A 13795-nucleotide genomic window follows, 5' to 3' on the forward strand; every position below is an offset into this window, starting at 1 on the left:
ATGGATGGATAAAACCTTTATGAATCATTTTCTGCAAAAATTATATCATTGTCAAGTGTCAGTGCTGTAAAAACTAAGGGTATCATAAATTATATTGTAATTAAACATACTGTTCAGTGTCATTTTTATAACATTTTAGTTAGTGGTGTGCCGCGAAATTTTGCCAATGTAAAAAAATGTGCCCTGGCTCAAAAAAAAGTTGAAAAACACTGCACTACAGTAATAATAATAGTTTGGGACCCAACACTGACCCCTGGGGGAAGCCACATACTTTATCCAAAAATTGTAATTGATATTATCCTAACCACAAAAACACGCTTTGATGTCTTCTCATTTTTTTATGTAAAATTTTAATCAATAAAATGAATAAACGCCTCACTATCTCTCGAAACAAAAAGACGAATTAAAAAAAATCCAACATTCTGTGCCTAACTGGTTACGACAGACCGGACGACTTTATGGCTGCGCTAACCTTTACTTCATTGGTCCATAGGAAATCATGTGACCTAGTTTGTTCTCACACGCCTGGGATAGCCAGCTAGCTAACCAAAGCTAACATTTCGAAATTATATCGTGGCCATAATTCTCTACCGTAAAAATGCCATTGATAACCCGAAAGGAAGACGTGATTTTTGTAAGTTTGCACTAAAATCTTGATATTTCACAAATTAACAAATAACTTCAAATTCCTCCATGCTAAGGCTAACGCTCATCGGAGTTTTAAGCTTGCTTAGTGTTCGCAGGTTTGCCAGGGATAATTGTGTCTGGAACTTTGTTTTGTGCCCACGGTATAAATGTTAAATATATTTCGGTATGTTTGTGGGCATTTTCGAAGTAAACGATTCTAATAGTGCATTGCCCTAAACGAACGTTGTGCTCTTACTGTTATTGAGATTTCTCTAATGCAATTTGATTTCCATTTTCATCAGGAGGACGACGATTTACCTTATGAGGAGGAGATCATCAGAAATCCATATTCGGTGAAGTGCTGGATGCGCTACATTGAATTTAAACAGAACGCTTCTAAATCCGTCCTTAACATGATATATGAGCGTGCCCTGAAAGAGCTACCTGGAAGGTAAATACTTTCTCGAAAGCTGAATTTCACGGGGTGCATGTACATGATCATTTTGCTTCGTTCATATGCTTTTTTTTCTTCCTCTGTATTATATTTGTGGATGAGAATATATAACGTTTCTTCCACCAACTTTCTTTCCAACAGTTATAAACTTTGGTACAATTATCTGAGAGAAAGGAGGAAACAAGTCAAAGGAAAATGTATTAACGAACCAGTGTATGAAGAAATCAACAACTGCCATGAAAGGGCACTTGTGTTTATGCATAAGGTGATAATACCTCCAATTGCAATTTAGTTTTTATGTTTAATGAAGCTGTTAATTTAAACTGCATTCTGCTAATGTTATTTCAGATGCCCCGGATATGGACCGATTATTGCATGTTTCTAGTGTCACAGTGCAAGATCACGAGGAGTCGGCGCTCGTTTGATCGCGCACTCCGAGCGCTTCCTGTAACTCAACATCCGCGCATCTGGCCCCTCTATCTTCGCTTTGCTCGGAGCTTGCCCCTGCCTGAGACTGCCATACGAGTCTACCGCAGATACCTTAAGGTACTAATAACATCGGCGCTTTATGCCGTTAAGACTGATTATCATAGGGTAGATCAGATTATTAAAATGAGGATTTAAAAGAACAAATTAGGGTTAAGGGGTTTTAAGGGTTATTTAGCTTGTTCATAAATCATTATCCATTATCCATTATCGGTCAGTTCTTAATACGCTACAAAGCCCAGGAGCCGGGACACTTACTCTCAGCCAAAAGGCCAAGCTAAGGTCCTAGCCCTAAAGCCTTGCTGCGATCATTGCGAATGCACCGTTCCCGGAGGTACTGCAATACCGGGTCAATGCATGGAGTGGACAGAGCAAGCTCCTATGCCATCTCCGAGTTGCAAAAATGGTCTCAACCAAACGGTAAAGATAAGGTCCTAGCTTTAGTTCAGATTTTTGTGCCATTAAAATCCACAACTCAAAACTATTAAATATCCATCCATCAATTATCTGCACTGCTTGTCCTCAATAGGGTCATGGGGTTGCTGGAGCACATCCTAGCCATCTTTGGGTAGTGGGCAAGGGACACCCTGAACTGGCTGGCAACCAGTCTCGGGGCACACAATGACAGACAACTGACTTGCTCATTCAAATCTAGGGACAATTTGGACTGGCCAATTACCATGACATGCATGTTTTTGTGGAATGTGGGAAACCGGAGTGTCCGAAGGAAACCCACACAAGCACGAGCTGAACATCCAAACTCCGCAGAGGAAGGTTGGCAGCTGGATTTGAACCCGTGACCTCAGAACTGTGTCGCGGACGTGTTTACTACTCAGTTGCGGTGCCGCTCACTATATAATATCTTTACCAAAATTAAAATGTTGTACCCACTTCAAGATTGGGAGTTACTTACTGGTTTCAAGACCTAAATTGCGCTGCCGTAGCTGCTAGGTGCCGTCTCTTCTCGTGACCGCTTGCCAGAATCGGAGAAAAAACGTTAGTGGTCGTAAATTGAAGTTTTACAGGATCCCAGTGGGCACTCCTGATCAAAGAAAAAGAAGAGAGTTGTGGATGCAATAAAGCAGATAATCCTATTAGTTTACCATAGACGTTTTATGTATTCTTTTTTGTTTTTTTTCTTTATTGTATGTCAAACGATTGTTTGCAATGCATGTCTGTTTTTATTTTTGACTCGCGCAGTGTTTACAAGGCTATCGTTGGCATTTAGGCCACATGCTAGCAGTTATCTGAAGCTAAGAAAATAACAAGATACTTTGCCGATATAGTAGGTACAGACGCTGCCCTACTTACGAACGAGGTTCCGGACGATCGTTCGTCAGTTGGACTTTTTTCGTAAGTTACTTCAGTGCTATATTTTGTATGTTTAGGTTTATTTAAGTATTTTTAAGGCTTGTTCAAGTAAAATGTGTAGTTTTGTTCTAAAAAATAAATAAACATTTCATAAAATAATATGCTCTATAAAGATAAAGTTGAGTTTAATTTACTTTTGGAAGATGCGCTTCAAGAGGTCCTCCTCTGTGGTAAAAAGTGGTCGGAAAAAAGGGTTCTGACCTTTTTCTCAACCGCATCAAGCTTTCTTGTTCCACTTTCATTCAAAAAGAAACGGCTCACCTCTTTACACCAACCATATTGAATAGATGCACGAGATATTTAACAATAAAAATGTCGACGTTCTTAGCATGCTAAAGATACAGTGCAGTGTGTATACAGTATACTCAAGTAAAAGCCGTATTTCTTCGGGGTGGATGCTGGGTGACCTCTCACAGCGCCACACTCCAGTAGCGACGGAAATAAGCACTACAGTAATGTCCTCTACTTGGAAAATGGTGCACACAATTCAAAATCTAACTTAAAGCAATGTCCGGATATTTTTTGACATCCCGACAAAAATGTTCGGATCCACCGTTTTACATAAGTCGAATGGACTTCATAGCAATGATCATAAGTGTTTCATTTCTATTACATAATATGATGTTCACACAAAAATTTTGCATGAGTATCTAAGTCCAATGTTTTCACTTTAATGCACAGCATTCTTCTCTTTTTTTTGATCAGTGGTGTCCACTAGGATCCTGTAATTTACGATCACTAATGTTAATGTTTTTTTTTTTTTCTCCTATTCTGGCACACAAAAACACAACATGACCACAACTAGCAGCTACGACAGCGTTCTTTTCCCATGTCTTCTGACCAGCGCAAGTATTCGGTTGCCTCCAGGCTAAGCTCCGCCCACCGGTTACGTCACATTGTTTACTTACAAATCAAAGGGTCTATATTTAACACTGCTGCAATTATTTTTGAAAAATGTAAAACATTGTGTTTTGGCAGCTTTCTCCAGAGAATGCAGAGGAATATATTGAGTACTTAAAGTCTGTTGGCCGCCTGGATGAAGCTGCTGTGCGTCTAGCGGCAATTGTCAATGATGAAAGCTTCGTATCCAAAGAAGGAAAATCAAACTACCAGGTAAGGTTTTCTTCATTCCAGAAGACAGGGTGCATAAGGGTGCTTAAAATCCTCAAAATCCTTGAATTTGAACGCTGTGTCGTCAAGGTTTGGAAAGTGCTTGAACTTTAGGGGAAGTGCTAGTAAATGTTTAACTAGTTGCCAGGTTTGTCAGCAGCCTGAATTAATAGACCTCTCGATAAATGATAAAAAATAAAACAAGGCCTCCTTTGGGTCGTGACCAAGAGGACGATTGCATGCTACATCTAAATGGGGCACTATAAAATGTGTTTTAGTGTAAGGATAAGGCATCAATAACTGACATTTACTATAACCCATGCAATACATTAAGGTAGCGTTTCCCTGTGTTAAATTGTAATGGGAAGAACTTCCTGCAACTGAAAATATAAAATACATATTACTGCTTCTACAAATTACCACTATATATTTGTCATTTCTACCCAACACCTAATATGGGGAGGGAGGGATGCTAAGAACATTACCGGGGACCCCTCTCACCCCCATCATGGACTGTTCACTCTGCTAGCCTCTGGGAAGAGGTACTGCAGTGTGCGGTGCAGGACCACCAGGCTCCGCAATAGTCTAGTCCCCCTGGCCATTAGACTGTTAAATGGTCAATCTAACATATAGTTAACTTAAATCTAAACGGCTGCTAATCTGGCTTTTTGCACTACAGGCAGTTTTTTATAGCTTGCCACTCCTTGCACATTGCTCTCTGCACTATTGTAATTACAGCGTTATTGTTACAGTGTTAATGTTACTGTGTACCTGACTTGTTAACCTGACTGCCCATTTTGCACATCTGGTTAGCTACTCTTCTTGCACTATCGGCACTATGGTAAAATACTATACGTAGCCAAAATACAATACAACTTTATTTATATCTGTACATTCAAGGAAACTGTGGGGGTCAGATGCATCGACATTTCGTTCTGTATACACGTGTACTAGAATGACAATAAAGTAGATCTGAATCTGAATCTGATTTGTTCCAAAAATATTTCCACACATATTCTTCGTATCCACAAATGTATTCCAGATTTACTCTAAAAATCATGTCTTAATAAATACACACACGAGATTAAAAATCGCAGTTGTATTTATGGGTCTGCAAAATTCATAATTCACGCTGGAATTTTTCTTTTAATGGTACCCTAGAGATTGGAAAATTGGCTATGAAAGTCCCTAAAAAGTGCTTGAATTCGGCCATGAGAAACCTTTTCCTAAACCTGTTAAGAATATCTTAAATGTTTGGCTTTATCTTGTCAAATTTGTAATTATTACACTCACCCTGGGTATATTTATTGTTGCAGCTGTGGCACGAGTTATGCGACCTCATTTCACAGAACCCCGACAAGGTGACTTCTCTAAATGTTGGCGCAATCATCCGGGGCGGACTCACTCGCTTTACTGACCAGCTCGGCAAGCTTTGGTGCTCATTAGCTGATTATTACATCAGGAGTGGTCTCTTTGAAAAGGTTTGTACACAAATTACTCTCCAAAGTACACGGCCACTGAAAATTTCCCAACATTATTGTGTCTTATAGGCTCGCGATGTGTATGAAGAGGCCATTCTTACTGTGGTAACTGTCAGAGATTTTACACAAGTATTTGACAGTTATGCTCAGTTTGAGGAAAGCATGATCGCAGCCAAGATGGAGACCACCTCCGAAATGGGTCAAGACGATGAAGGTTCGTTTGGACATTTCAAATGGACCTGTTCCTTAAGATTAAAACACATTTAAATCATCCTTAATATTCTTAGATGATGTCGACCTTGAGCTTCGACTCGCCCGTTTTGAGGAGCTGATTACGCGGCGACCACTTCTTCTGAACAGTGTACTTTTACGCCAGAACCCCCACAATGTCCATGAATGGCACAAACGTGTTAAACTCTATGAGGGCAATCCACGACAGGTGCGTGTTGAATGATTTTATCAGTCCAATATAAAAGGAAAAATGCTAGCAAAGGTGTCTGTTTTAATTGGTGGAAAAGGGGTTTAGTGCAGTACAAACTAATTATTGGCCTTTCAGTTCATTTAAACTGTATGCGCGTAATTCCTTATTAGGACTTCTTTTATCATTATTCGACAAATATGTTATATGCCTTTCATTCGTTTTCCAGATCATCAACACATACACAGAAGCCGTACAGACTGTTGATCCGATGAAAGCTACTGGAAAACCTCACACTATCTGGATCACCTTCGCTAAATTTTATGAGGAAAATGAGCAGCTGGATGACGTAAGTACATTTAGCATGATTGACAAGCTCAGGGGGAAATAATAACTCAATGCTTTGTGACATTTAGGCCAGGACCATCTTTGAGAAGGCCACCAAAGTGAATTACAAGCAGGTGGATGACCTGGCCACAGTGTGGTGTGAATATGGAGAGATGGAACTACGGCATGAAAACTATGAGCAGGCACTAAAGATACTGAGGGTAAATTACAACTTTTTATTTTTTGTGCTAATAGTACAGTGCTATCCTAAACATATGTCTCTGTACTACAGAATTGTCGTATCATACTTTATCTGCATGTGCTGTGTACAGCACAATTAAAATAATAATCTGTTGGTGTGGTTTTTAAATGTTTTTGTAGTTGTGCTAATACACAAAGCTGTTTGCATACAGGTTTCGAATGGTTAATTCCAATAAAATCGAAAACATTGTTTTGCCATTTCATAGAATTTTTGTGTCATTTGAGAAATGTTGAGCTTTGGAGTTTGTAATCTTCCTATGATAACTGTATGTACTGAGTATTTCGTTCAATGTCCGGCACCATGTTTACATATAATTTGTTTTGTGGTTTTAGAAAGCCACAGCCATTCCGTCTAAAAAGGCAGAATACTTTGACGCTTCTGAGCCAGTCCAAAACCGAGTCTACAAGTCTTTGAAGGTTTGGTCCATGTTAGCTGACTTGGAAGAGAGTCTGGGCACATTCCAGGTGTGAACCATTTGATTTTGTTTGTTATGGCATCCAGTAAATTCCAACTATATATCTGTTTGTGCGATCTGTAAACATATTGGCTAATACTTCTCACCCTCCAGTCTACAAAAGCAGTTTATGACCGCATTATTGACCTGCGCATCGCCACGCCACAGATCGTCATCAACTATGCCATGTTCCTCGAAGAGCACAAGTACTTTGAGGAGAGCTTTAAAGTAAGACAGCAATCCATTTGCAGGGGACCTCTTGTTTACTACACAACATGCTAACCTTTTGTTTGGGACACCTTTTTCTCTAGGCATATGAGCGTGGTATTGCTCTTTTCAAGTGGCCAAACGTTTATGACATCTGGAACACTTACCTCACTAAGTTCATTGACCGATACGGAGGTAAAAAGTTGGAGCGAGCCAGAGATTTGTTCGAGCAAGCCATTGACGGTTGCCCCGCTAAGTTTGCCAAGAGTGAGTAGCGTTTTAAAAAGCAGCTTTTTTGATTTACCTCTTGAGATATGGTTTAATTTTATCTCTTTATGGGGCTCCAGCTATCTATCTGTTGTATGCCAAGCTGGAAGAGGAGTATGGACTGGCACGCCACGCCATGGCCGTTTACGAACGAGCAACACAGGCTGTGGAAAATGAGGAGAGGCATCAGATGTTCAATATCTACATTAAAAGAGCAGCTGAAATATATGGTGTTACGTATACTAGAGCCATCTACCAGAAGGCTATTGAGGTAATACCAACTGATATAACTCCTAAGATGGCAAAATAATCTAGGCATTAATTAATACTGATCTCTTATCATGAAAATACATATGAGTATATTTTTGTACCCTCAACATTGGTTGCAATACTTCCGTTCTAGTATATATTTGTGAAGTAAGTATTTAATTATGACATCCATATATTGGCTGTATAAGTAACACTGCACATTGGACATACATAGAAACACACCTCACTAAAAATACACACTAACATTTTAGCACTACGGGCCCATTTTCATTTAGACATTAACCGCAAATAGCTTTTAGTGCATACTTGTAAGTGCAATCTTATTGTACTTGCTTCAAGTGGTTTAATTGTCTTTCTCTATTTCTACAGATTCTCCCTGATGAACATTCCAGGGACATGTGCCTACGATTTGCAGATATGGAGAGCAAACTAGGTGAAATTGATCGGGCCAGAGCCATCTATTCCTACTGCTCTCAAATATGTGACCCTAGGGTAAGAATAGCTTGCCATCTGCAGAGTGTCCTCCTATTTATCTGCGTTTAACATCTATTAATTATGTCTCCCGTGCCCCTCATAGGTCACAGCTGTATTCTGGCAGACCTGGAAGGAATTTGAGATCCGTCATGGAAACGAGGACACCATCCGAGAGATGCTGAGAATCAAGCGCAGCGTCCAGGCCACATACAACACTCAGGTCAACTTCATGTCATCTCAGATGCTGAAGGCTACAACAAGCTCTACAGGCACCGGTAAGATTACTGCTCTTGTCTGTGCTCAAGTGCATAGAAGATGCTACGATTGAAAACCAATGTTTTTTTGTGTGTGGCCAGTTTCAGATCTTGCTCCAGGGCAGTTGGGAATTGACGACATGAAGATGTTAGAGCAGAAAGCTCAGCAACTTGCAGCAGAGGCAGAGCAGGATAAACCCAAGCCAAAAGAAAAGATTCTCTTTATCAGGTATGATTATTTTTATGTGACCTCAAAATAATCCGAATGTTGATACTCATTGAAGTGTATACAAAATTGAAGTTATTTTCTGAATGTGCAGGAGTGACACATCTCGCAGCGAGTTGGCCGAGCTGGCCAAACAAGCCAATCCCGATGAGATTGATATTGATGATGAGGATGAGGATGATACACCAGGCCCAGAGGGTGAGTGACACAACATGCTTGAAAGATGAGATAACAAAGTTATTCTCCTCTGGAACAATACTTATACCTGCCTGCCTAATCCACTCTTTCCCCCTCCTCTCACAGAGGTCCAACTTGAACAGAAGAGTGTTCCCACTGCTGTGTATGGAGGCCTGAAAGATGATTGAGAAAATCTTCTTCTCAAGAACACTTAGTGACTTTTAAAACATTGTAATTTTTATAGATATAAAATATTAATTTGTGAAATCGTGTAAATTGTTGCATTTACTCCTGAATTGTGTGTTTACTCGGTGTCCCCCAGCCTCCGTGTTTTGCCATTGAGTAAATAACATGCACTTCTTTGTGATGACCACAGTGGGTCAGGCTTTGTCAAATACTGTATCTTCGGACCAGTGGATTCTGTAATTACTATTTTTGTTACGTAACCGCTGTCATTCAAATTTTGATAAAGATGGCTTTAATAAAGAAAATTGCTACTTATGTGTTTCCATAATGTCCCAAAAAGTCAACATTTAAACTGGTAATTCAATGTATTGCATTGCACTACACACTATACAGTAACCAGGTTGACTGTTACATTTCAGAGCTATCATTTGTAACAAAGTATTGTTTTCTTTATAAAATGCTTGTAACTTTTTTTCACAAATTCGTATACGATCCTCACATTGCCCAGATAAACATGCTATAGGGATTTGTACTTTTCCAAACATACCAACTGTTTGAGAAATATTTTCGTAATTAGATTAACATAGTTGGACGGTAATCCTCTTTGAATGTTATTGCATTGAGTTGCAAGCCGAGAAACGTGATCAGGAATCTTTTGGCATTTGCTTATTTTGTGTGGTAATGGTCTACTGCAAAGTAGAAACACCAAGTCAGAACAACTGAAAACACTTGATTTATAGCGATCAAATGTGAGTCATTCTACTACGCCTTTGACAGATGAAATCTTATAGTGGGTCTTTTTTTTAATTGTGTTTTTCAAGGATCTAACAAATGGCTAGTAGTGGTTTAGGCTAGTTTGTTAATAATTTATTTAACTTCTGATGTGAGCTAATTGTAAACATCCAAGACACATTTTTAATATAATGTCCAAATCACAAGCACGCTGTAATGCTCAATCAACGGTTTCTGCACACACGAAATTATTTCGCGCCTTAGCTGCACGTGAAAGCACGTGAACATCAAAGACACGTGGCGAAAGCTGTCAACATCAAAGAAATTCTTAAACAATGTGCAATCAATAAACAAGATGTATTGCTCAACCTTATGTCCCAGTGAACATGAGAATTGATTTCACATCCAAGAAGCACCCAAATGTACATGTCAAAATCAAAGACACTTAAATATGTGCAATCAGCTAACAACATGTAGTGCTATATCAAAGGTTTGTGCACACATGATTATTTAATGCTTCTCATGATTATTTAATCTCCCCTAATACCCCGTGACCCTAGTGAGAATAAGTGGCACAGAAAATGGATGAATGCACCCTAATGTATGTCAACACCAAAGTCAAATTCTTAAATTATGTGTGAGCAACAAACACAATGCAGCACTTGGTCAAATATTTCTGCTCAGGTTAATGACTAACGCTTTGGATGTGCCACAATGTACATCAAAGACCCATTTTCAAACGAATGAATTTCGTGTATTTGGGCACAGCACAAAAACAGCATTTATCTGTCAACAACGAAATATTTGCACAAAACAACAACAACAAAAAAACACAGGAAATGGCTGAATCCCACCAAGTTTACCATGACTGCAAAATGTTGGCATATTGTGGTTTTTGTTTACATTTCTACGTAATTTCATTGTGGCCCGCGATGATCAAACGACAGCACCTGAAAATCAACGTCCGCAATCGCAATCAGGAAATCCCGCCTCCCGGTCCCTCAATCTCGATTTTTTATTGGACCCTCGCTTGAGTGACGTCGCCGGCGTTTACCTGGTAATCCGTCATCGGCTGCGGGGCTTTGCGATGAACCAGCAACACACGAAATGCTATGCGCTTAAACAAACTGACAAATTGCGGCTCTCGTCCGCTTTAACCTCGCTTATCGGCGACTTGGCCCATAGTTTTGGCCGCGAGGTACCATCCAGTGGGAATTGGATCCCCTTAAACAGCATCGAAGAGGATTAAGAGGGGTTGGAAGACGGTCCTGTTAAAATATTTCCCCGGTTTAATCCTTCCACCACATCCGTATTCCCAGCCGTCATTGAGGACAGTAGCGACAATGCCTGTTTAGAGCTTTTCTATGCGCTTTTTTAGAGGCCTTTTTTTCTAGTACCGCACTGTATGCATATTTTTATATGAGTAACCCCGCCATGGTGGACTCCGGGAGGAAGACTTTTGTCGTCCCTGAAATCAAGCCATTGGATTTGTACGACCACACTCAAGCAAAAATATGCTCGAGTGTTGCCTGGTTGTTGGCGAAGTCCTACGGTAGTGCAGGTAGGTTGACTGCGTGTTTTTAATGTGTGTTTGTAGCTGGCGAAGAAACGTTCTCCGTGTCACTCTCGGCGGTTTTAAGCACAAAAGCGCATATGAAAAAGCAAAAGAATGCTGCGTTTGTGGGACCCGTTTCTCATTCAACAGCTGCGTACCTTTACCAGGGAAGGTGTTTTTGTGTGACAGAAACACGGAAACAAATAATCCACCCTGCCCATTCATCATAAATTGTATCTTTCAATCTATCACTATCATGTTTTAAACCGAGTGTGAAATCCTTTTGACATGCCACATCGAGGGTGTATAATTTGCTGCCTCTCATGGGTGACAGGCCTCTGAAACACTTGACTTATTTCCTGCAATTCACCATTAAAGTGTAATAATAAGCAGAGGGACAACTTCCAATTTCTTGATGACCTCAGGGTAAGGCTGTACGATTTTAAAAATAAGCCTTATTCCGATTTTTCAGAACAGTATTGCAATTTCGATGCGATTTTAAATCTTATAAGAAAAGTGCCTCTTTTTGTGCTGTTTTTTTTTCTGTGTGTGAGCACTTAACCCTCCTGTTGTCCTCGGGTCAAAATGGCCTGCTACTGTTTTGAAAACCCAGAAAAATCCCCTGAAATTATACTTTATCTAACCTAAAATGTTCCTTTCTCACATTGGCCTCAACAGTAGAAATTCAAATTATGTTTGACCTCATTTTTCCATGAAAGGCGTGTTTAAAAAAAAAAAGTACGGTACTTGAAGACAAAATGAGGATTAATCATATTGACATGTTTTGTTAAGAAAACATCGCCCTCTTCTGAGGGTGCTTTGTATTGGTTTCGGTCTGCTCAAACCGCAGCGTCCTGCGATAACACAATTGCACTATGTCACATCGCAATAGCGACTAGATTGCGGTTAATCGTGCAGCCCTTTCTCAGAGTTTGACCAGGGGTCTCCAACGTGAAACCCGCGACCTCCCTAATAATACCCGAGTAGCCCGTTGGACGGGTTCCGAAATAATTCAGCAGTGATGGGATCGGGCTAAAAATAATCCAACCCTAGCAGGTCTTGCAGGTATTATAGCCCTATTTAGCCTGAGTCCGACCATTCTCCCTAAATTGAGGGACCGAGCCTGAAAAAAAAAATGGGGGGGACACGGGAGAAGATGGGGGGATTTTTGCTGGCCAAGTAAACCAAAGTCAGGTAGCTGCTTTTAGTCCTACAAAAAAGTTCTCTAAATTCAACCACATAATAAAGCTTATTAAGAAAAAATAAGACCCTCTTTCACATGGCACACAAGATATGCTCCGTTTATTTTACATTAAGAGTCAAGTCATGTTTCTTCGTATAGCCCTTAATCACAAGGAGTCTCAAAGGGCTGACAGACCACAGATTATTGCAAACCACAGACTATTATTACACCATACCCTGATCTCAAACCTACATGAGGGCAAGGAAAAACCCAAGAACCTCATCAAGAGGAAAATGAACAAACCTTGAGAAGGGACCACACATAATAATAATAATAATTGTATTGTCATTCTTTGTAACAATGTACACAGAACGAAATGTCGATACACCTGACCCGTTGTAGCGAGCCGATGCAGCCGCAGCCAACAGAGGGCGCCGCCATTTTACCAATGTTATAAGTCTTAGGTATGACTCGGCCGAGGCGCGAACCAGCGACCTCCCAGTCTCAAAGCGGGCGCCCTACCATCTAGGCTACTGAGCTGGTAAAAATGCCTCTTCCAAGCTGACCAGACTGCTACGAATGTTGCAATAACAAATAATACACAAATATTGTCAACATGAAATATGGAGAACGCTCTCGAACCGGCGGTTCCCTTCTTGGCCCTTGGGATCACTAGTAGTCCAGCATTTTCAAAGTGAAGGCTCCGGACCGGGACATGGAGGGAAATGAAATCTGAAAGATATGAGGGAGCAAGTCCATGCATGATTTTGTAGAATACCAACAGAACTTTAAAATCACATCTTAAGCTAACAGGGAGCCAATGCAGGTTAGCTAAAATTCGGGTAATGTGATAAAACTTTCTTGTCTTCGTTAAAAGCTTTGCTGGGGCATTTTGTACCATCTGCAGGCTGTATTTTGGACTTTGGTATACCGGACAGTAGTGCATTACAGTAATCGAGACTGGAGGTAACAAAAGCATGAATTAAAATCCCCGCATCGGACTGAGACAGCATAGGGTGAATTTTAGCAATGTTGCGAAGATGGAATAAAGCTGTTCTAGTAATATTCCCAACGTGTGTTTAAAAGGACAGATTTGGATCAAATACGCCACCTAAATTTTTGATTGAGTCACTCTGGGTAATATTAGATTTGTCAATGTTCGGAGACGTTTTTGAGACGTTTTTGAGAGCAAGTCACGGCATTTAGATGGACCAATAACTAACATTTTGGTCTTTTCAGAGTTAAGGCGCAAGAAGTTGAGTGACATCCATTCT

General features: G+C 40.2%; 2 protein-coding genes and 1 pseudogene across 4 annotated transcripts in view; 2 read left to right on the forward strand and 1 right to left on the reverse strand.

Annotated features, from left to right (window-relative positions):
- Positions 1-478: 478 nt before the first annotated feature.
- xab2 (XPA binding protein 2) lies at positions 479-9366 on the forward strand. The gene is made up of 19 exons (XM_088353654.1): positions 479-634; positions 930-1078; positions 1223-1346; positions 1430-1627; positions 3917-4051; positions 5365-5529; positions 5599-5743; positions 5817-5968; positions 6177-6296; positions 6364-6495; positions 6869-7000; positions 7105-7218; positions 7302-7464; positions 7545-7735; positions 8104-8226; positions 8312-8483; positions 8565-8691; positions 8783-8886; positions 8992-9366. The coding sequence occupies exons 1-19, from the start codon at positions 599-601 to the stop codon at positions 9051-9053; spliced, it is 2544 nt and encodes an 847-aa protein (XP_088209780.1). The 5' UTR covers positions 479-598; the 3' UTR covers positions 9054-9366.
- Positions 1880-2000, reverse strand: LOC148373731 (U2 spliceosomal RNA; annotated as a pseudogene).
- A 1478-nt stretch (positions 9367-10844) lies between the features above and the next one.
- camsap3 (calmodulin regulated spectrin-associated protein family, member 3) overlaps positions 10845-13795 on the forward strand; it is a 38694-nt gene continuing 35743 nt past the window's right edge. For all 3 annotated transcript variants that reach the window (XM_088328811.1, XM_088328819.1, XM_088328827.1), the window contains exon 1: positions 10845-11344. In XM_088328811.1, the coding sequence (XP_088184937.1) occupies positions 11203-11344 (142 nt within the window). In that variant the 5' untranslated portion in view covers positions 10845-11202. The remainder of the gene's footprint in view (positions 11345-13795) is intronic.

The sequence above is a fragment of the Urocampus carinirostris genome, chromosome 1, assembly GCF_059441175.1.
Source record: "Urocampus carinirostris isolate Australia breed hairy pipefish chromosome 1, RoL_Ucar_1.0, whole genome shotgun sequence".
Classification (NCBI taxonomy): Eukaryota; Metazoa; Chordata; class Actinopteri; order Syngnathiformes; family Syngnathidae; genus Urocampus; species Urocampus carinirostris.

Coding starts and splice junctions, on each gene's coding strand:
- xab2 (XM_088353654.1), top strand. CDS start 599: ATGCCATTGATAACCCGAAAGGAAGACGTGATTTTT. Junction 6,297..6,363: donor AAAATGAGCAGCTGGATGAC/GTAAGTACATTT, acceptor TGTGACATTTAG/GCCAGGACCATCTTTGAGAA. Junction 7,219..7,301: donor ACTTTGAGGAGAGCTTTAAA/GTAAGACAGCAA, acceptor CTTTTTCTCTAG/GCATATGAGCGTGGTATTGC.